This window comes from Chlamydotis macqueenii, chromosome 2 (assembly GCF_036417535.1).
Source record: "Chlamydotis macqueenii isolate bChlMac1 chromosome 2, bChlMac1.mat, whole genome shotgun sequence".
NCBI classification, from domain to species: domain Eukaryota; kingdom Metazoa; phylum Chordata; class Aves; order Otidiformes; family Otididae; genus Chlamydotis; species Chlamydotis macqueenii.
The window spans coordinates 89,253,490-89,277,370 of NC_141557.1; the positions used below are offsets into that span (position 1 = coordinate 89,253,490).

Sequence of the window (23,881 nt, forward strand, 5' to 3'; positions counted from 1 at the left end):
CACCTCCCAGTTTGGTATCATAAGCAAATTTGCTAATGGTGCATTTGACTCCTGCATCAGATAAATATATTGAACAGAACTGGCCCTAGAACTGAACCCTGAGGAACACAATTTGTGGCAATGAACAGCATACAAATATATCAGGCATATGTGAGGGACTGCAAAGTGCGTTTCCTATTCCATTTTATAAATAATATAACAAATGGAAAGCTACATTGCTGAGGAGTAGAGAGGCAAGGACATTTTAGTAGATTTTAAACTTATTCACTGTACTAAATTTTCCTTACTGAGTAAAACTCCTCAGAAATAGATCCATTCTTGATCTCTAGTGCTGGCTAGTGGACTATGTGAAATTTCATGTTTCACATTCTCATGCAAAAGAAGATAGTAACCTAGGAAAATGCAGATACATGCAGTTCACTCTTTAAACAAGCAATCATAGTATCGTATATGTTGATAGCATTACTTTCTGCCCTGTATTTGATTTCTTTTAGGAATCAAGTGATCCTTCTGCAAGGTGGAGAGAAGAAAAAGCAAGAGACTCTTTCTGCAAATACTCAAACAGTGAGATACCATTTCTTTTAAAATCAAGTTTTGCTTGAGCTTTGCTTCCATTTTTTTTTTTTTTTGCTGCTGTGCATCTTAGATAGCAGGACATATAAAACTGCAAACAATTTTTCTGTCACTCGGAAAAATAACTTGTGATGTTTTAACAGCATTCAGCATAGGATTCATCTCATGAACTTGAGTTATTTAAAATCTTGCGTCCAGTCTGTGGCTTTCGTCTCCACTTCCTATATAGGCAGTGAAGAGAAACTGGAGTTTCCAAAAGGGCATTCTGTACATCTGTCTTCAATGCCAGTCACAGGCATGATATGACTGGTGACTAATCTCTATTTATATCTCGTCTCACTTAACTGATTATTCAAATTTAGACAAAATAAATCCCAACATCACTATTAGCTTCTTGGAAGATAAACTATCTCTTTCAATTAGCAAGTGAGAAAGATTTAAAGAAGATAACCCTGTGAAACTGTACCATAACTACTTGTTTCCCAGCAAGCAACATATAATTCCAAGCTTTTCATTTCCATTTAAACTAGAAAAATACACCTCTATTATTTTTTACATCCTTCTTTGTTGCATAATTCCTGATTATCTAGCTACCATAGTCATTCACTAATGATTATGTGGAAACTTTTTTCTTTTTTTTTTTATTCTTGATCTAGAGCTTATGAAGAAGTTCCTTGGGATAATAGATCACCCTCCAAAATCCAACCTCCAGAATCAACAGTTTTGGCTGATCCTGTTTCTCAGTGTTTCACAAAAAGGAGATACAATCTTGAATCTGAAATAAGTCAAGACAGTGAACAATTTCTTGCCAACTGGGTTTAGGTTTTGCTAATGAAATATAGCCTAAATTCTGCGTGGATCATACACTTAAACCCACAGCAATGTTTTTGAATAAAAACAGTCCCAAATGAGCATTTAAGGTCATCATCAGCACACTCCAGTAATTGCCTCAAATGATTTCATATTTTTTCCTCCCCTGTACAGAAGAAGATATGCATGCACAATGCCAAAAGAGAGATTTTGATGAAAACTGATTGATAGGAATGATGCTGTAGCATAACAAATCTCATATTAGGTTAGTTTACTTATGATTATTAACTGTATATTAACTGTAATAATTATTATTTTTACTGAACTAAAATTCAGTCCTGCAATTGATTCTGATTGCTGCATGAAAACCTATTAAGCCTAATTAATTACATAATGTTGCCTTACAAGAAGCATCTAATTGTGATTTTAGGTTGCTGGAGGCCTCTGGGACAGATATTGTACAAGATCTTTTACGTCTCCACAGAGACCTGTTGATTTGTAAATTTCTTTTTTTTTGGTGAATACTGGGGTCCTCTGAACACTTTCTTTATGAAGTCTGTGTACAGTTATTTCAGAAGACTAAATTCAGCAGCATTCTGTAACTAGAGATGTTAAGATATTAAATCAGTAATTATATGAAAAGTATATTCCAACATGCTTTTACTGTGAGAGAGCTAAATATAAAAATCAGAACAGAAGAAATCTGTAAAATGAATGATTGTCATGACTGCATATATCTGAAGTTTTCACTGAGACATGACACTTATGAAAACACTACAATAATCATACACATTTACAAACTCAAGGTTTTATCTGCTGTCTATAGAATCCAAAACAATCTGAGAGTGGGCATTTTAGATGAGCCCAGTAAAGAGTGACAGGAGGTTCAGAAGGGCTCAGATAAGAGCCAAGTAGAGACAAGAAAGGCAAGGTTGGTTTAAAGCAGGACAGGAAAGCTAGAACTTCCCTCTTTTCCAGGCCATCAGCCAGCAGGTTTGCTCAGGCAAACTCAATAGACAGGTGTGCTACTGGGCACAGTCAGGCATACAATGGGAGAGACAGGTACCTCTGCAGGGTGGAAGTAAGATAGAAAACAGTATCATTATGGTTTCTTGAATGTTGCTCTTTCAAAGGAATATAGATATGGACAGTGAGAGCAGCTTGCAGTGACAAAACAAGAGAGAAATTCAGACCTGATGTTAAATTTTTCCCATGTTCTCAAGAATTGAATGAGAGAAGTGTTACAAGTGGAGAAGAAGTTCGTTTAAAAAAAAAAAAAAACCAAAAACCAAACAAAAACTTGCTTATACTCTCCTAGGAAATTCACTGAAGTCCCAGTATCTGAGGGTGAAGATTAAAATACAAGATTCTGCCTACTGAACTGGGTCATTTAGCATATTTGCCAACCTCATCATTTACCATGGTCTTTTACCAAATTCAAATGAGCATTGCATCATTCCAAGAGCAAAACTTTGACTTGTCACCATCTCTCTTTTGGGACCTCATAAATATTTTATCAGCTTATTCTGGCTGGTGAAAAAAGGTGATTGATCTGTTCTGTCTTTCACAGCATAAGCGAAAGCTCTCGAACCTGTCATATCCCTTTGTACATGTAAGTACAATGTTCCTGGGTTGTTTCTACCTTTTTGATTAGGCCCAAGCAATCCATCTCTTATTTTCTGAAGCAAGAGTTGTAGATGTACTGTTATCTAATCTTAAAGTGTCTTCTGGTGCTGAGGGAGAGCGTGTAGATTCTCCTGTGCTTATGGGTGACTCCAGCCTTTTACCTGTAAACTAGAAATCAGGATACATCACGTCCTCATTGGAAGAGTATCCAAGTCAGATTATGGGCATAGCCGAAAGGACAAGAGATGACACGTTTCTATCTTATTTCTATTCTTCCCAAGCCTCATCTCTGCACATATGTACTAGAGCTGTCATTTGTTATGTGCTGCAAGTTCAGCAGATGATTGTTTTCATCTTGGGACATGCCAACCACACAGGCAGTTCATCTCCATGTTTTTTCTTGCGGACCGTTTTAATAAATAACTAGAATTTTGGAGCATGCAGTATATGGTTCAGCTGCCTCTACCAGCTGTCTTATGAATAATGTACATATCTTTGATTTCCTTTCTATCCAAACAGTGACTTGTGTTGGTGCAGTAAATTTTGAGGACACTGACAATACCAATGTAGACTTAATCCCACTTAACCATGTGCAAACTTCAAAGGCTCACTAGGCAAGCACTGCGCAGTATGTTTCTCTGATTAGTGTGAATTTGATACTGCCTCTTGAGTTCTTGTTCCTTGGGAAAGGGGAAAAAATCAGTTAAAAATCTAGTCTTGGGACAAAATAATGAAAAGAAAATGGGGAGAACGCTCCTTATTATTTTTAATAACTTGAATGAGGTCTGTTAACACAGCTTCAAGAGTCCTTTTTAATAAATGAGTCAGTAGTAAATGGCCTACAGTGGTAACTGCCTACAGGGGACAGTGTAGGTCTGTATAGATCTAAGGGACCATTCAGCCTAGACACACAAAATTAGTCAATGAAACTGATACAAAATGAGCAGAGAGAAGTCTACTTAGATGATGGTATAACAGATTTTATCTATCTACTTCTGTTATGGTAAGCTTAAATGCAGCCTGTTTTGACTAAGTATGAATTTGTCATAGAACATTAAGGCCTGATTCTTTATTGTATCACATTAGTGTTAAAGTTTCAGGGAAGTTCTGCTCCTAACACCACGCATCACGCTTTTCAACCAGAAATTGATTAGGTTTTTTTTTCCATCCAGGAGTTGCTCTGTAGCCCCAGTGACCTTGCCATCCATCTAGTACAGAATGGACGTAATGGACTGACAATAATTGAATGTCAGCCCAAAAGCTACCCTTAATGTGCCCATCCTGGGAAGTAAAAGCTGCCTGTGGTAGGTAACACCAGTGCAATATGCTGTCTTGGTATAATGAGCTCTTCACCATTAGCAGTCTCTGACCTAGACTGGGATGGAGATCAGAGTATACTCTCCCTCTTGCTGTTAACATTGCTAGACTAATTGCACAACTAAGGTTTAAGAACTCGATAGGGACCTTTCTGTTTTTCTCAATTGAGAAAGGTTGCATGTGAGGCTAGTCCAAGCACATCTGCTAGATCATACCCCAAAATACTCATGGGGTGTTTTGACTTGTGGTTCCTGATGATGCTAGGACTACCTAACACAGGCATTCCTGTAAGTGCCCAGCAGCAGGAAATAGATGTGTGTTACATTCAAGGCTCAAGTGGGGAGGATGTGGAAGAGAAGGTTCTGAGCTTAGCATGCACCAGGAATTCCTGCTGATGCCATTCTGAATAGAGTCCTTACTTCCACTTACTTAAAAAAAAAAAAAAATCTATATTTATTTTCAAACTATGACATACTTTCATACTGCAGATGTTTCCAGTTCTTTAGTATTAATGAACTGGTCTGTCAGATAAAAGAGCATATGCCGTTGTTTTATGGGTCATATGACTTGATAATTGCTATGTTTAAAATGTGTGATATTTAACTTCTGTCACTAGATGGCCTTTGAGTTTGCAAAAGCTCCCTGAATGCCAATAGGAACACTTTACTTTAAGCAAGATTACGAACTTTGAAATTCAAAGGTTTCCACTTTAAACCTTTCCTAAAGTTGTCTTTAGTAACTTGAGCTCCTATTAAGCATTTATTTGCAAACTTTTGAGAATGTAAAATGGTAAAAGTTAATAACTTAAAGGTAAGGACTAAAAATGATAGAAGAGGAAAGAGACTGTTCTGTTTACCTAATCAGATTTTCTCTTTGCGTAGGCCTTTCTTTTCTGTCCTTTCAGTAGTCTTGCACAGTCCACATTTGTCGGAAAACTACAGAAAGGATACCTCACTGGGGGAAGCAGAGGGAGAGGAGCTGTAAAAATACTGCCCTCTGTTCTGAAGAAAAGGCATAATGCTGGGCCTTACTTGCATATGGCAGAGTATCTGTAGAACATTCCTAGTTGCTAGGAGCTGCCTTGGAAGTAGCTGGAATTTCTGAGCTACAACTTACGTCTGTTCATTTCCATTTCTTACACCTGTTTCAGGGAGAATGCATATCCTTTTGCAATGCATCACACGCTGCCACACACATTTGTGGGGAGCAGCCTATCATTCTTCACACAACCTTACAGCATTACAGCAGTAGGTTCACAGGCAAGGTAAGGTGCTAAGCATTGTGAGATGGTCAAATTTGACCCATATTACTGCAACCAAGCTTTTATGTACATAATGCACCATTCTGATTGTTTTGTCTTGCTTCCTGCACAAGTAATCTGATTTCTCACAGCCTTCACCTAACTTTTAACTTCTGCTTGAATTAGTGTCATGAATGGGAGTGATACACTTCACTCATAAGAGAGAAGCAACAATATACTTCATTGATATAAACCAATGATTTATCAAAGTTTGACAGAAAATGGTAAATGTGACAGTGATTTAACAAGATCTGATGGCAAGGTACACTGGATTATTTACTGCATAGAGGACAGGGTCAGGCAAAACTGTCAGGGAGACCTTCCCATTGAGTCATGAGGTTCAGAAAGGACCCCCTTGCTTTCTAGACTCCTTCTCTGAGAGGAGTCTAGGTGCAACTGGATGTAATCCTAGTCCCAGGCTTGACCAACAGTTTATGTCTAAAGGATTATATGTGCACAATCAATCCTTTATATCACTTAGGTAAGATTGCAGTTTAGCATGCTATTAGTCACTTACTGAGGATGTGTTGCAGCAGGGAATCTCTCAACCTCAAGTTGTAACCTTGAGAGGCATCCCAACCCAAGGGGAGATTCCTATGTGCAGCCCGCTGCTGTGCAGGAGAGCTCAAAGGGCTCTTGGGCTGCTCACTATTTATGGAGTAAAACAATTGACTAATAGCCATATTTGCACACTGACTGTAGATGTTAGTTTCTGCCAAATTTGGCTTGAGTTGGAGATTAACTAGCACTGTGGCTATGGGGGTGCATCACCATCCCTTGGCTATTGTGTTGTTATCTGTCTACCCCGAATCCACTTTGAGTCAGATGCTGCCATTACCATGAGGACCAGATACGTCTATCACTGGTGGTTATCACTTGAGCAGGGTTATGGGAAAAGTGGTCAGGTTGAGGGAGGAGGGAACACACTGTCACAATTAGAACGTAAAATAGTATAAAATGATTATTGAGAAACATGCTTTAAAAATACAGCACACATAGCATACAACATGGTGCTGAACAGAGATTTCTGAGTTTATAAGGAAGTTAGCATAGCTATTAACCCTTAGTTCTGGTGTGGCATACTGTTGTTACTGTAGAGCTTTGAAGAACAGAAGCTGCTGCAAAGAGACAGACATCTTGTCTGCAGCTATTTGCAGCATATGGTATCATGGTGGATTTATAAGTTTGAGCAACAGTATTACCTTGTCTGGTATTCTTATGTCATTTTCCTGGGTTTCTTTAGTGACTGAGGCTGTGGGTTTCATTGATATCTGGCAACCAGGAGACCAAGATCTCTGAGACCTGAAAGATTCTGACATCTCAAATCTGTGAAAAACTCAATTCCACCTGAATCAATCTGTTAAGTTGTTCGTATTTATTCTCTGTCTACAATTTTCAGACATCAAGATTGCTACAATTTTAAGCACAAGAAGTAAGAAAGTCAGAAAGAAGACATAGAAGTGATCCTTTTTTTTTTTTTCCTTTGTGTGTTTGCCAGTAGTTCTGAAAAGATGTGTAAACATATTAAGGCTACTAGGCTCCCACCAAAATCCTTGAGAAGTTAGGTATAAGCTTTGGATTTAGAAGCCTAAATATGCTTTGTGCATCTGTAAAATGTAAAAATCTCTTTGTAGATAGTCACTTTCACTCTTTCGTGGACGAGCAGTTGCACTTCCTGCATCTAGCACTTGGGCAACAGCATCGGCACTCAGGCATTACTCCGGAGTGAGACACTATTCTTCCCCAGACCATGCAAGAAAGTGGTTGCCATTCAAATTATTAGCAAAGCTGAAACTCGCTAAGAGTCATCTGTCATGTAATCTTGCAGAGACAAACAGGAAGAGTGGTGAACCTAGGCATGTTTTGTATGTTACCCTCGGACCCACCCTCTCTTCCTTTTGGCAGAACAAGAAACCATCTTCTATTTTTCTTCTTTTTTCTTAAGGAATTAGAAAAAAAAAGATAAAAGTCTTGACTTATGCTGTAGTTGAGTCTAAAAGCCCCTAGTATAAGATCAGTGTTGTGAAAAGCTGCTGTACATAGACCCAGCACTCTAGATAATACTCTGAAGTCCTTACTGTGCAATTTGGAAGTTTTACAGATGGGAATCCAGGTGCAGTGTGATTAAGTGGCTTGCCAAATCCTGTTGGGAGTCTGTAGCACAGAAAGGAATGAAACTTCATGTATCCTGACCCCTAGCCTGTGCCTTTTTTTTACCAAACTCTGAGCTTTAAGCTATTGAAATGGTGCTTTGCTGAAACCTGGTTTTAAAAAATGATTAATGATTAATTGGTTTTAAAAAATGATTATGGCCAAAAGAATGATGGCCATAGTTCTTGAAGGTTAGGCTGACACACAAGTGAAAACTTAGGAATCAAATTCATTTTTTATCCTTTTTTTTCTCTGTGGTTCAGACATGGAATAGCTGTGGGAGCCTTCACCACATGTAAAAAGCCATGTCAAGTGTTTAGAAGTGCTAGATTTATGAATCTGAACTTATTAATCAAAACTATGTTTGTGATCTGGTGGCAGTCTAGGATGATCCTAAGGGAGCTATGGAAGTGCTTTTTTGAGGTCAGACTCTTCATCTTTGCACTTGACCAAAGATCCTGGAGGGTAATTCAGTTCCTCTCATTCTCTTCCAGGCTTTCATTAAAGCCTGTCTTGGAGGAAAGGGATCACTTACATCATCTCTTGAGATCTGTTCCAGCCTTGGAATGTAGCATCATTCTTAATATCCTTCGCTTGTGTTTGCACTCCTGGATTTACTTTAGGATGAACTTGTTCCTCTCTTTCATCCTCAGTTATGTTGCAATGTATGCCTAAAAGCTGGAATCTTCGATCATTTATTTGCCAAGGGCAACATATAAAACTTTTTTTTTAAAAAAAGAGCTAGTAAAAAAAATTAGAAAGTTGTTGTGCAAGAGCACTCTGAAAATCTCTTTCAAATGCAGTCCTTTTTCACCAACAGATCTCCAAAAATCTTCTGTAAAACTTACCATGATCTCATTTTACAGCTCAGTCCTCCATTGAGTGAATTACGTTGTCAGATCACAGGAGTTGTAGGCTTGAATCTCATCTTTTTATGCCACTAACTAGTGAGGTTCCAAATTGAATACTTTGATGCTTTTTGTATTTGCAATGTATGTTGCTTGTGTAATTTTGTCAGGTATACTGGATAACAGTTTTCAGTGGCTGAAGTGGCTTTTGCAATATTTTAAAGTTTACCAATTTTTTGTGCATATTTTCTTTTTCTTGTGTTTTTTTTTTTTCCTACTTTTCTACCTGTCTGCATACTTTAAACTCTCTTCTTTTATTTGCTTTCTTTTCTTTCAAACCCATGAAGTGTAAATTCCATTGGAATCCATGAGTTAAAGGTATCTGCTTAACAAGATTTCCTGAACAGGGATTAAATTGAGTATCTGTTCATGTATTTTGCAGAACTGAGACCTTTGTGATTTGTTTTAGAAGCTTTTGAACTCTGAATTGATTATGTCTGTTTTCCTTGGTAATTTTCTCTTTTTCTTACTGATTTGATATTAATTATTTGTTTACAGTATTAATTTATTTATGGAAGATGAATACTGCATTTGGTTTTATATGTCACATAGCTAACAGTATACTAGGTAGGGAAGCAACTGAGAGCTGAAGAGTATGTTTTGTGCAGCCAGCCAGGCTTTCAAAAATAGCTCAGCAACCACACATGAAAACCAGAATTCTGAAAGAGCTCACACTCTGGCTGCATACTGATTGCTAAGCTCCTGTGAAATATCTGGCCACAAACACCACAATGAAACTTTTAGGTGCTGAACACTTTTAAAAATCTCATCCCCTGTGTGTAACTACTGCTCCAACCCAAATGTATGTCAAGGAAGAGCAGGGCAGTCTAAATTCTGAAAAAACACTATATTTTCAGCTCCTGTGGGCAAGTTACACAGGGAAGGAAACTTTGCAGCACAGCTAGAGTGACTTCCAGGAAGGCTCAGACTGCTAAATTCCCTGGGCACTTTTGAGATGCTCCGTGTTATTAATAAGTGAAAATAAGCAGTGACCCAATTCATTCTTTCTTGTTCTTAACAACTACTTTGAAAAAAAAATCTCTTTCTTTTTCAGAAGTTCATTTTGAACCTAATAATTTTGAAAACCATGGAGAAACTGATTTTACTGCATCATATGGATTCCCAACATAATAATCTGCTGTTCTATTTTTCTTAAACTTCTTTATAGGTATGTAATTTTGTATCATTCTCTCCACCCATAGTCACCAGCTTTTTCCTTTGTTGACCTCTTCCCCAATCAGCTGCTGAAACAAGGTTATGCTCTGTGTGGTATTTTAGTTCTGCAGGTGTTTTAAGGGTCAATGGAAAAAATGCCTCCCACGCTGGTGATGGGGATTTCCTCTGTAGCATTCGTGGGCAGGGCTCTGGCAAACGCTCAGTCTGACAGACACAAATAACTCTCCTCCTTGGCGTTTTTAGAACTCCTTTCCACCCTCAGTGAGTTACAGTACTTAGTGTAGTAATGGTGTAGCATACTTCGCACATTCCAGTGTACACAGCAACAGCTCAGATCAATCAAGTGTTATATCTGACTCTTGCTTTTCTGTTTTGTATGTCTTTTGTATTATAGCACAGCAGCTTCCTGATTTCCACTGTGGTGCTTATTGGAACCTACCTCTTGAAATTTGACACAAGCAGTTAGGATAGAAATTATGTTTTATTGTTCCACATTAAAAGCCTCTGCCTCCAGAATTAAGTAAAAATCTTAGGCAGGCATTACCATTTTAAAACTTGCTACTCGTAATTCATCAGCTCTCATAATACTCAGTAGAGGGCAGTGCTTACACAAGACATATGCATTCTAACGGTGTTATTTAATTAGAACTTTTGAAGCATCAACTGTTTCATGGCCATAACACTGGTAAAGTAAATTATAGCATTAGTTTTTGAAACGTAAAGACTGAAGAGGCTGAAGTGACTTGTTCAAGGACAGAGAGGTTGGCTGTGTCAGAGAGAGGACAGGATCTGACCAAAATCAATTTCTGGAAGCAATTGATTGAAATGGGAACTTAATGCATACAGTTTCTAGGAAGACAAAGTCCTAAGTGTTTCAAGTCCTGCAGCTCTTGCACAAAGCTGTTCTCTGAAACTACCCCTTATTCTTGGTTTCTCAAGCACATTGGGCAAAGTGCTACTATCACATCAGTGTATCTGTAGTGACTTCAGTCATATTTCTTCAGTGTAGTCAGCTTCCAACCGATTGTGTGCATGCATCCCTTATCATTTCAAGTTACCACAGAAACCTCATAGGCCACAATTAGTTGGGGACAGGGCCTTCTGCTGCTTTGCACCTTGCATAGTCATTTTCATGGGCTGCCTAAGAGCTTTCCCACAATGTATCTTTTCTTCAGAAACTGACAGCTTGTCCACCATGTATGCCTTTTTAGTGATTTTCCAGTTTGAGTCAGTCAGGGGGTTGAAGGTGGGGGATGCTGAAATATCCTACTTTGACATTTTCCAGATGAGATTTCATTGCTGGCTTGAAATGCTTTCTTTTTTTTTTCTGAAAAATATTACCACGTACTAAAATGGGGAGTTGAAAAAGTTGAAAGCAGAATAAAACTGTTTGAAATTGTAGAAATAAAGTGTTCCAGTTCAACATGTTTCAAAATATTTCTGGAGAATTACCATTTTGATGGTTTTATCCTTTTAGAAACCCCAAATCCATTTGTAAATACCTATTCCCTATCCTGCTCTGATAGCTGAGGGAGAAGGGTATGAAATTTAAGCAAGAATGCTCTGTTCAAAAATCCTGTCAGTCCCATTCTTCACCATGCATGGACCACCTTGTTTTGACTTCATAAGTTTCCTCAGGTGTATTCTTTCCCAACAAAAGAGACTGTACGCATTGAGTTTCCTGACATAGGACAACATCTGAGGCATTTTTACCACAGGTTATTCTACTTGGCCAATAGGACTATGGAGTAAAAGAAGGGCCACAAACATGTGACGTGTCAGTCTTCCTAGAAGGGAATTTGAGGTGGAAGCCAGTTACAAGTCTTAGTACTGTAAGTGAGACCTGCACAGCCTATTTTATAATTGCAGTAACCAGAAGAGCTAGTTAATTACTTAATCTGGTGATTTAGTTCTATTAAATTTATACAACAGTGATTGTAAGAAAAAATAAGATGTTAGGACCTCTTTGCTTGTAAGTGCAAGGTAAGAATCACTAGATGCATGCACAAAAAAACTTGGATGCCTCAGTTGCTCAGGCTCGAGTGCTAGATCCAAGGTTTTAAAGAATTGCAAATTATTTGGGGAAATCTTGATTTTGCTCCCATAAAGGCAGTTGACATGGAATTTACATGGCAAACCTGGGCATCCAATGCCCTGGAGACACCCTAGACCATCACTTCCAGCTGCTGCTTCAGAACATTATGGATCTCCTGAGAGTCCTATAGGGAGCTATGTCAGATACCTTAAAGCATCTCAGATAGCTCTAAATGTCAGTATGGATGCCCAACTAAATTAAGTCCACCCTGGTTTTCCTGAATACTACCAGGAAATAAAAATGTTCAAAGATGTCCCGAGATGGACATATGAAACAGAGGCACAACAAAGCAGAGGCACTCAGAATCACTACATTCCACTTGAAAAGTCTTAGAGCTTGCACAGATTCAACTGTCAACACTGTGTGTTTCTTACTGTTGGGACTAAGAGCTGCTAGCATGATAAAAAGGAAGTATATGAACAAGAGAGACCGACAAGAAAGAAAGCTTGATGACGACAGCATAATCACAGAGGAGTTTTGTATGTTGTCCAGTGGTAGCCTGGCACTTAGTTGTTTTCTTTAGCAGCAACAATCTGGTTTAGCAGCTCGTCAGAGAAAGTACGCAAGAGCTAGACAGCATGATCCAAAAACAAAAAAAAAACAAAGGGGTATTTTTTAGCCTCAGTTTCTTCTGCCTTATCACATACATAACCGCAGCACATTTTTGCATCTTCTTTGCAGGTTCCAAGGAGAGCAGCTGCTTTACTAATTATCCCGGTACTTTTAGCTTCTCGCTGCCCATCTCTCTTCTCTTTCAGAGCTACATCCTTCTCACGTGTTATGAGTATATCAACTTCTGTCGTCCTTTTTAACAGACAGTCTAGAACAAGTCTTCATCTTGGGTCATCTCTCAGGCTTGATGTTTGGGTCACGTTTGGCCATGTATGATGCTTTTCTCTTTTCTTCTAGTTTTGTAAGCTTTAAAGGTCAGAAGATCTTATCAGTCAGATGCTTCACAGTGCATAATGTATTCTAATATCTCCACAGTTGCATAGTTATTATGTGTGTTAACTCCAAATAGGCTTATAAAATGTGGCAAGTTAATATGGGGCTTCTTGTTGTGATCCCCTTCTCTGTGGTGCTCATACAATATCAGGGAAGTCAATGGAATTTCTTTATTATGTGAATCATAATCATCTTGGTATGTAGCACATCACTAGGGTAATAAAACTCTGTTCACAGTCTGACTGAGTCCTTCAAAGTGGTGTCACATTTTCAGGTTTGGATGGATGCATGTGCATATACTTACACACACTCAATGTCCATTGTGTCCCTCAGTGGGACCTCTGCGTATGCAGATGAAATTTTCTGCAGAGTTACCTAATCTGCACATAACCTAACAGTTGTCTACTGGGACATGAAAAAGCAAATTTATCTGCAAGCCATTTTGGCCAGTTCTTAAAATATATTCTACTACTGTACTAGATTTTCAGGTCTACTTGTTACACCTGCATGGCTGCTGACAGAGTGCAGATTTGTTACTTGCTCAGATAACTGCTTGGCAATTCCCTGTAAGTAACAGCTTCCCGAGTGCTATAAAACCGCTGTACTGATTCTATAAAGCCATCTTGTCTGGAGGGTCATGTACTGGAGCGTGGCCCAGGGAGTAGAGCAGTGTATGAATGTATGAGTTAGTGCAAGGCCACTCCAAAGAACTAGATTGTCTTTCTGCTTACTATGGAAACAAAGGCTACGACATATACCACCAATGCTCCTGTGGCAAGTATAGTTCACCCACAGTCCTTTGTTATAACAGTGATAGGTAGCTACAGCATTTTGTCATAACCTCTGCCATTCTGGTGAGGAATTTCAGAGCTAAGATTCCTTGTACGCAAGTCAAAGAATTTTCTGATAAAATACATCTCATACGTATGTCCAGCTTTGTGTCCTGTGCTGAACTTAGTTGCAGAGTAGTAGCTGATCAGCTGTACTGAAACTAATAGCTCTATGCACTTTGTAATTAAAGGAACTGTTTATTTTTACCCAGAGTACAGGGGAACCAAAAAATAGAGATTATTTCAAAGGAGACGCTGTTATCATTCATGCAGTCTGAAGACCCACAAGGGACTAATGGAGGTGAGGTTTACAATCCCAAGTATTTATTTGATTCAGTGGATGAAACAGCTTGTCATGAGCTTTTACCTCCATGTGTATGGGCAGTCTGGATATACGTATAATTCAGCAGTGTCCTATTTTGAGCTGTCAATATAGAACAGTACTGATGATACTCTGGATAACTGTGCTGCAAAAAAAAGTTGTTATATTGGGAGTTTAGATTGTTTTATTTTTAATCTTCATGGATTATCTCTGAGTTCATACTAGTCCTCTCCGAACCTCTCCGAACCTCTCCGAACCGAACCTCTCCGAACCTCTCCTCTCCAAACCTCTCCCTGCTTAATCTTGAAGCAACTGCTATCAGAATTTTCTGTTGTGCTACCTCAGGTAAGTAGAATGCTTTCCTCAATCTCTGTAAGGAACTTTCTTTTTTTAATTTCACATTAAAACTTAGCATCAGAATAAAGAAAAGGCTTTAGTTTTCCAAGATGTGGCACGTACTGTCTCAGTCCACTGGTGTACTCAAGCTAGAATTTAATCTGATGTGTCTAAGCAGTGTTAACAATATTACATATACATGTAAATATATTAATAAATTCTAGGGGAAATTTAGAGACCTTTAGAATAATTTGGGAAATCATTTGTGTTTTAGGCCATGAGAAATCACACATGTTGGCCTAAAGCCTGCTACCTAAATTCCATATTTGAAGCTGAAACCTAAATATGAGCTGAATCTGTATCACTTCTTTAAAGACTATTTCTTTACTCTTTGTACTCTATGAGATTCCTTTGAGATTAGATGTTGCTTGTAATTGTGAATATTATACAGATATTCAACCTAAACAACTAAGGGAACAAGAAAAAAAAAAGGAAAAGTCATTAAAGAACTCACTTTTGCTATGTCTAACCAAAGATTTTGGTTCAGATCATCAGCTAGATCATTATAAAGTTGTCTCACTGATCTTAAAGAAGCTATGCCAGATAATACATTCTAAGGACTACTCATTATATTATGAAGAGTTTTTACCCTATCCATCTTTGATAAACACTAGCTACTTTAGAACGGAGCTGTAAGTCATATTGCAAGCCTATAGCCATTTAATCTACCCTTTCTCCACCCCCATCCCCCCTTTAACTTTTTTCTTTAGCACTTCAAATATCCCTGGATACACCAGCAAGGTTCATTGGTCAGCAACTCACCCAGCAAATTCTAATCTTCCATCAACAACCCCATCAATAATTGCACAAATGCATGGGTAGGTATGAGGTATATTTCTCAGCTTGTTCAGAAAGATTACAGGAAAAGTCCTAATTGCATTTATTTAGTTAAAGAACAATTAAATGTTAAACATGACACTCCATTGGCCTAAAAAATACAAAACAGTTGGGGTTGGATCCCACCACATTATTGTCATGCTAATCTGAAATCCTTTTGAGGCTTTAGAATTTTTCTGAAACATCATAAGGTATGTATTGGGAACATACCTTAACACTGAGATAAATAATTATTTCTAAATGTGGATTATTTCTACACTGAAACATTTTTTCTTTAGCTACAGTCACTAAGCCATGGTGTAAGTGGGTAAGTGACTTTGTTTGTTTGTTTGTTTGATTGATCTGTATATGTTTTGAAAGAGATCCAGGAATGTCAAAGTTAAAAATGCCAAAAAAAAAAAATTTATGTGGTGGTGTGTTTCCAAATTGATGTTGGCAGACTTATGAAATGGGTATTTGCTATACAAAAAAATATTTTTTTACAAAGAGTCAGTTTACTTAAAACATAGTGAGAGGCAAAATCGTGCCATGCCCTCACACTGATGCAGCCCAGGACCTTGTGAATATAAAATCATAGCCCCACATCGCTACTGTGGATACCTCATGAAGTAAATTAGTAATCTTTATTCTTTCTTGCTCTTCCATACAAGAGTTGTTAAAAACATGAGCCAGTGTAAGTATTTAGATGTCTAACTCTTGTTGGTTTCAGAAAAGCTGGACACTTCAGAGCAGGTGAAAAAACGTTTTCCTTTTGTTAGCACAAAGAGCTTCTGAGCAAAGGACCAACCTAGCCTTTCTCCCAGTAGCTTCAGAATAGCTTAATAACTCTTTTTTTCCTCTCTCTTCTTTATGATTTTGGTTTTTAGATTCAAATTTCTTGTTACTCATAATGATCTAGGACATGGTGACCCTATCGCAAGTTTCCACATTTTTCAGAGAAATTTATCTTCCATTAAACTGCTTAATTTGCCTTAGGATCCTGTTCACAACACATCACACTTCTTTTTCAGCACTGCCAGTGAAGAGTATCCAGAAAAGGCTTGAGGAACTTTAGGGAGCTGCCTGGCTTCTAAAGGATTAACCTTGTCACATATGTCATCATTGTGCAAAATGCACCGACCTTCTACTTCTGCTGCCCTCCATCCATTCACCTCCGCTCTTTTTCTCCTATGGTTATACTAAGAAAGTAGGCAGTCACCTGTAATCACAGTTTGCTCTTGACAGGGAATGAAAAGATGCAACGGAGTCCTGAATCTCTATAGGCTAATAAAGCTGAACTTGGAGCAGCCTGATGCAAGACTAACTTGCTTGTAAATGTCATGGACAAATAAAAAGGCAAATGCATCTTAGCAAAGATTGAGACAGATGCCAGATTTCAAGAGCAAAAAGACAGGTGCCACTGTGATCTAAGAAAGGAAAACATGTCTCTTGCTTCCTTTTGCTTTATACAGGTGTTTTTGTGGATGTAGTTCATAGTGGATTAATTTTCTTAGTTTTTGGTGGATAGCAAGAACAGGGTTCTCATTCTGTGCTAATGGTTACTTTCTAGAACAAGGACAAAATCCCCTGGCTTTTTTGAAGAAAGGTGCGTAGGAAACAGATAGCAAGCGTAATCATACACGGATATTATAGACCAGGTTTTATCAGCCTTTTTCTGAGCTGAGTGGTACATCCACAGGTCCTGAGGGAACTGGCAGATGAAGTTGCCAAGCCGCTGTTCATCATATTTGAGAAGTTGTGGCAGTCTGGTGATGTTCCCGCTGACTGGAAAAGGGAAAACACAACCCCCATTTTTAAAAAGGGAAATAAGGAAGACGTGGGGAACTGCAGGCCAGTCAGTCTCACCTCTGTGCTGGCAAGGTCACGGAGCAGATCTTCCTAGAAACCATGCTAAGGCACGTGGTGATTGGTGACAGCCAACACAGCTTCACTAAGGCCAAATCATGCCTGACCAATTTGGTGGCCTTCTATGACAGGGTTACAGCATTGGTGGACAAGGGATGAGCAACTGATGTCATCTACCTGGACTTGTGCAAAGCATTTGACACTGTCCCGCATTACATCTTTGTCTCTAAACTGGAAAGACATGGATTTGACAGACGGACCACTCGGTGGATGAGGAATTGGCTGGATGGTTGCACTCAGACTTGTGGTGAACAACTTGATGTCCAAGTGAAGTCCGGTGACGAGTGGCATTCCTCAGCAGTCAGTATTGGGACCAGTGCTGTTTACCATCTTTGTCGGCAACATGGACAGTGGGATGGAGTGCACCCTCAGCAAGTTCACCAACGACACCAAGCTGTGTGGTGCAGTCAACATGCTGGAAGGGAGGGATGCCATCCAGAGGGAACTTGACAGGCTGAGAGAGGGCCTATGCAAACCTCATGAAGTTCAACCAGGCCAAGTGCAAGGTCCTGCATGTGGGTCAGGGCAATCTCAAGCACAAATACACAGGCTGGGCAGATAATGGATTGAGAACAGCCCTGAGGAAAAGGACTTGGCAGTGATGGTGCAGCCCTGAGGAAAAGGACTTGGGAGTGATGGTGGACAAGAAGCTCAACATGAGCCGGCAATGTGTGCTCGCAGCCCAGAAAGCCAACTACATCCTGGGCTGCATCAAAAGAAGCGTGGCCAGGAGGTCGAGGGAGGTGATTCTGCCCCTCCTGCTCTCAGGAGACCCCACCTGGAGTACTGTGTCCAGTTCTGGAGCCCCCAACATAAGAAGGATGTGGACCTGTTGGGGCAAGTCCAGAGGAGGGCCATGACGATGATAAGAGGGCTGGAGCACCTCTCCTATGAAGACAGGCTGAGAGGGTTGGGGCTGTTCAGCCTGGGGAAGAGAAGGCTCCAGGGAGACCTTATAGCAGCCTTCCAGTATCTAAAGGGAGCTTATAAGAAAGAGGGAAAGAAACTCTTTAGCAGGGTCTGTTGTGATAGGACAAGGGGTAATGGTTTTAAAATAGAAGGAGGTAGATTCAAACCAGATATAAGGAAAAAAATTTTTATGATGAGGGTGGTGGAACACTGGAACAGATTGGCCAGAGAGGTGGTGGATCCCCCATCCGTGGAAGCATCCAAGGCCAGGTTGGACGGGGCTCTGAGCAACCTGATCTAGTTGGAGATGTCCCTGCTTGTTGCAGGGGGGGTGGACTAGATGACTTTTGAAGGTGCCTTCCAACTGTAACTATTCTATGATTCCTCTAAGGGTAGAACTACTGGTTGCAAAATTGTAACAATTCTATTTTACTTTCTCTGGTGCTACTTGAGGAGTAAGGTAGTGTTCAGTGACTTAAGATGGAGGATTGTTGCCTTCTATGAAACTGCTCTGTAAAACTATTAGGGATGCTGGGAATCTCCTCCCAACATTAGTTAGTGTTGCCCTTGAGAGAGAGATGTTTAACAGTTGATTCCTTCCCTTTGTAAAATAAATCATAAAAGTCCTGCTGATCTCAGTGGTCACAAGTTGAGCTAGACTGTAGTGGAGAGGTGAAGAGAAGAGAGGCTATTCCTGGAATTTGGCATCAGACTACCCCAGTTCATTTCCACATGCTTTTCATGTAGGACCTCATTCTTACTATTTTTAAAATGGTGAGCCCTTTTTTTTCTCTCTTTGATCATTCGCAAGCCATGACTATAATAATTTATCAGAAAGTAGCAAGTGATGCATGTGGTGGATGTTTTTATAGCTGCTTTATTTGGCATGTCTACAATATACGGTCAGTCTCCTGAAGACAGTTATGGGTATCAGAGAGAGTCTCTTGTCTACTGCTAACATGGTCTAATAAATGTTCCTGTCAAAAATATCAGCAGTAGACCAGGCAGCATGCAACCACTTCTGCACTACATTTCTATCATGTGGAGCTTCTACAGTATGTGGGGCAAAATCCCTTATACCTGTTTTAAGCTTTCTGAACTCAACAGAGTTGTATAGGATATAGAACAGAAGAAATATGATTTCTTCATCTTTGAATATGAGTAGTATTTTTATATGTCAGGCTTTACTGATGTATTTTTATTGTATTTTTATTTCCTGGTAATCCCAAGGTGAAATCAGAAAATTAGGTTTCAGAGTCTTTAGTGCAATTAAATTCTGTTTAGCTTTTGCGTAGGAAGAAATGTTTTATGTGTTGTTTTGTTTGTGTTTAAATGAACTGTTACTACCTAGAAAACACAAATCCATTTGCATAATGAGTTGTATGGAAATGTGTTTGCCTTGCCATAGTTAATATAAGGTAGTGATGGATTTAGTTTGATTTTGGAGATGGATTGCACCTTTTCAGCAAGTTGCTTTGGAGATTTCAAGAGGGATCCTTAAGTCAGAAGAAAATCTTTCTTTGGTTGGAGAGTGAGTGAATGTAAGACTTTGATCAGTTCTGTGTCAGCCCTGCTTTTGATTAGGTGTTTTGCAGCAGAGGGGCTACTCCAACTTAGGTTGTAGGCATATAAGATTATTTATAGTGCCTCTTCCTGTAAAAGATTAGAAGAATATCTGAAGTCTAGCATAAATTGTTCCCTCTGGACTGTCCCCAGCATATTTTCTAATCCCCATCCCAGTATTCTGGGTATGGGTACGACTGGGTATCTAAAGCGGGCATGTCATGGTGCCAGCAAAGTGTGTTTTCTAGGCTTGAAAGCCAAACCTCCAGCATCACCAGAGTTAGCCCTCCAGACACCACAGGGCCTTGTGTGCTTGAACGCGTTCAGCATGCTCATGGCAGTTCTCCACACAGTACAGGTTAGTTGTGAAGCAACTATGTGTGTCCAAGAAAGGCTGAAAAGAGGCAAGGGACAGAAGATACCTTTCTTACAGCTGCTGTAGGGATCTGTCTTTCAGCATGTTACATATATTCAGGAAGTAAGTTCTAAAACTCCTAGGAAGATTCACCACTATTGTTGTTAAGCAGGTTGATTTTAGTACTGTGGAATATTGTAAATTATTAATACTCCCTGAGGGCAATGGGCATAACTGTTTAGAGAGAGTGCAGTGAAAGGGAAGAAGAGGGAATGTTTAGCAATATGAGAACACATTTTAAAAGCCTTTTTTTTCTCTGTCTTCCTGTGACTGCAGATACATAGCAAAACATGGAAGCTCATCTTAGTATAATCAGCAGGGACTTTTTTTCTCAAATGGTGACTCCAGTTAGTCCTCAGAATTCTTTCAACAAGACAGAATGAGAAATGATTACAGTTTAGAAACTATCAATCCATTTTACCTGCATAACTGAGAGCCTCAGTGTCTAACAGTGAGGTGGAAGGAAATGTGTGAAGATGTGTGGATACTTTAAGTACGAACAAAAATAAAATAACATAGAAGTGGGTGTTTGTGGTAGACCTTATTACATTATTCTCATATTTATGACTTACTAGCGTTGACAGTTAAAACCATATTAAAAACAAGAGGAATCATAAGTCAAAAGGCTTCAAATTTGCTCTCTGCACTGGTTTGCTTTGTTAACTAAGGTAGAAAATTATGCTGTATCTGTTCCATCCATTGACATAAATATTTTGTGTGTGTATATATATACACATACACATGCAGACACATATATGTAAATGTATTGTTAACTAAGAAGTCATTACAGAGCAGCAGCCCTTCTCACTAGCTGTCCTAAGTGTGCCTCGCAAAGATGGTTAAATGTCACAAAGTGAGATTTTAACCTTTGCCTGCACTGGCTCTGTGTGTAGTAGTGAATGAAAGGAGCCAGGTTACGTGCTCTGGTCTGGAGGCTAATTAACACTGTGTGACTTGCACCCATGCTTAAATTCTCTTATGCTTAAACTGAAAACAGTTAAATAGGGAAGATGGAGGGTGAGTAATTAAGCCTTTGTCTCATCACTGTTTTATTTTCTCATATTGTTGTAGACATCACGAGGAAGCTGCAACCCTGAGAAAGAAAGGACCAAATGCGAATTTGTAGTTCAGGGAGTTCTACTGTGCTCCAGGGGCCAAAATAGTCCAAATAGTTTATTCTGATTTGGACAGCCTGGCAGCTTGCTCAGAAGTTTTTGTCCAGAGGTCTCTGGTGAGTTGTATTACCCAAATCATCTATATTGCTGCTCTGTTACCTCTTCTGCTTGCTTTTCTCCAGTAGGCTTTTGAGGTACCTATGTGTTACACATTTGTAAGAAATAGCTTTCCCAAATCCAGTTAAAGGCTTTCTGTGAAGGGTTGTAAAATGCACCAATGGTGAAAGGCCTTGAGCAGACTGAAGACTCTTTGGAAATACTGAAAGGCAGGGAATATAAACCACAGAGCCAGAAGACAGCAAATGCACAGAAAGAACTGATATCCCTCAACAAGGTGGGGACATCCTCAGCAGCAATAATGGGAAATGAGCATCCAAATCCCTGATGCTGCTGTGCAAATCTCAGTCACATAGGATATACAAGCCCCTAGAGAATGTGAGATGACAGCTAAGCAAGACAAGCACTGCCACTAAGGTATACCACTTCTCCTAATAAGACTGTAGAAGATTGTTTATCCTAAAGTGGAGCAGAAATATTTCAGTTCTTGAAATGTCTGACCTAACAGAGAAACTATATCACTTTTAACTCTCTGTATTTTCATCATGCACAAAACACTGATACCTGATTTTTAAAAGAGGTGCTCTCATCTCATCAGTTTCTCTGTATGGATTAAATCAGAACTTACATGTACACATGCAAAATTAAAGGATCTGTACATGTACAGGAAGAATGCAACCTGCCTTTGCTTTTTGTGCTTTTCCATTTTGGAGATGCACATGTATACAAGTCAGTGAATATTTTAGATTAAAACGTAGTCTCTTTTGCAAATTTGGCTTATTATGTCCCATTTAATTATTATGTACCATATAAAAATATTTTCATATTTGTTACTGGTTACAAAGGCTATGTTTTTATATGTTTGAGAAGAATTCCAGTTAAATCTTTCAGAGACCCAACTCTGAAAGTGCAGAGACAGTGATCTGACTTTGGGTAAGAATGTAGGAACTGTCTTTGTGCAATGCAATGCAGCATCATAGGCTATATATCTTGAACAGAAACTTAAATTCCATTCAAACTAGCAGATGAAAACTGATTGCATTTTAAACCAGCAGTGGGCTGAGAACAGTGACTGCAAAGATAGATGCTATCACTTGCATAAGTTCAGACTGCATGCTTTATGTATATACGCATTTTACACATGGCATAATTGAAGCACAATAATCATAGAATAGTTTGGGTTGGAAGGGACTTTCAAAGGTCATCTAGTCCAACCTCCCTGCAAGAAGCAGGGAGATCCCCCACTAGATCAGGTTGCTCAGAGCCCCGTCCAACCTGGCCTTGAATATTTCCATGGATGGGGCATCTACCACCTCTCTGGGCAACCTGTTGCAGTGTTCCACCACCCTCATTGTAAAAAATTTTTTCCTTATATCAAGTCTAAATCTGCCTCCTTCTAATCAAAGGAGAAGGGAGCTATATTTAAAATGGGGCAGATTCTCAGCTGGATAACTCAGTATCATTTTCTCTGACTTCACAGATTGATTAACAGCCAGAATCTCTACATCTAGTGAGCCGAAGCTGTGTGTTAGAAATCCTCTAGATAAATCAAATTGTGAAAAGAATTGTAAGGATGGTTTGCACTTCTCCATACTGTTAGATCAAGCTGAGGAAATTTATGAAAATATAAACAGTGGGGAGGAGAGATATTTTTTTAAAGTCAGTTTCCAGTTACTTTCAGTTTCTCTGAAAACTTGAACAAAGAGCAACAAGCTCTTGGGCTTAAAGAACAACTGGAAGGGGAATGCTTGTACCCAAACTATAAAGTCTCTAATTTAACTTAAAATAAGCTAAATAAAACAACCAGAAGCATGTTTTGAAACATTAAGAAGTTCCCATTAAGAAGTTCTTATTATTTTAACAAATCTGTATTTTGATCCTAAAATTATAAAATTATTATTCCCTCCCTTGAAAGCTCAGGGAGGGAAAATTTTCATGTATTGAAACAGAAGAACTTACAAAAGTACTAATTAAAAAAAAAAGGTATGTGACACATTAAATACAAGGCCTATTCCTGTTTCTACTGGCTGCAATAGCATTGCTTTTGGTAGTAAAGACAGGAAACTCTTGCCATTATATCAATCCTATGAATAATACTACTTGATTTTCTGAACCCTTCTAGATTCATGTGATTCACAGTATTTGGTTATTGGTATTTTAAAATTTTCTGACTCTTCCACACTATCCTAAAGAGAAAAGAAAAAACGCCTAGACTATCCTTTCACTTGATACTTGCGGCATGCGATATAAAATATAAGAAATAAAGTACATGAAAGAGCATTGCTATTGAAGAATCTCAGTTTTGCCTCCAGTTGGAAACCAGTGAACAAATACTTTACTTCAGGGGATAACTTCTGCTTTCTGTCTGTTAAATGCCTTGCTGAATCATAGATGTTATTAATCTATATGCAGTGTAGTCAAATTTTAAGTCACTAAAAATCATTTTTGAATCTGTTCCTTTGAGTTATGGCATCGACACCTAGATGAACAGGAACAGAGTTGGCTTCCAGTGTGTAGTAAAACCACTGAAAAACAACGCTGCCGTGAGAGAAATGGTTTCCTGGGTAGAGT

The 23,881-nt window shown here is 38.9% G+C and overlaps 1 protein-coding gene across 1 annotated transcript in view; it reads left to right on the forward strand.

Annotated features, from left to right (window-relative positions):
• SPMIP7 (sperm microtubule inner protein 7) overlaps nucleotides 1–21,204 on the forward strand; it is a 28,627-nt gene extending 7,423 nt beyond the window's left edge. The window contains 5 exon segments of the mRNA XM_086742952.1: nucleotides 1,230–1,389; nucleotides 1,814–1,881; nucleotides 2,954–2,995; nucleotides 15,160–15,267; nucleotides 21,150–21,204. Of these exon segments, the coding sequence (XP_086599078.1) occupies nucleotides 1,230–1,389; nucleotides 1,814–1,881; nucleotides 2,954–2,995; nucleotides 15,160–15,267; nucleotides 21,150–21,204 (433 nt within the window).
• The last annotated feature ends 2,677 nt before the right edge of the window (nucleotides 21,205–23,881 follow it).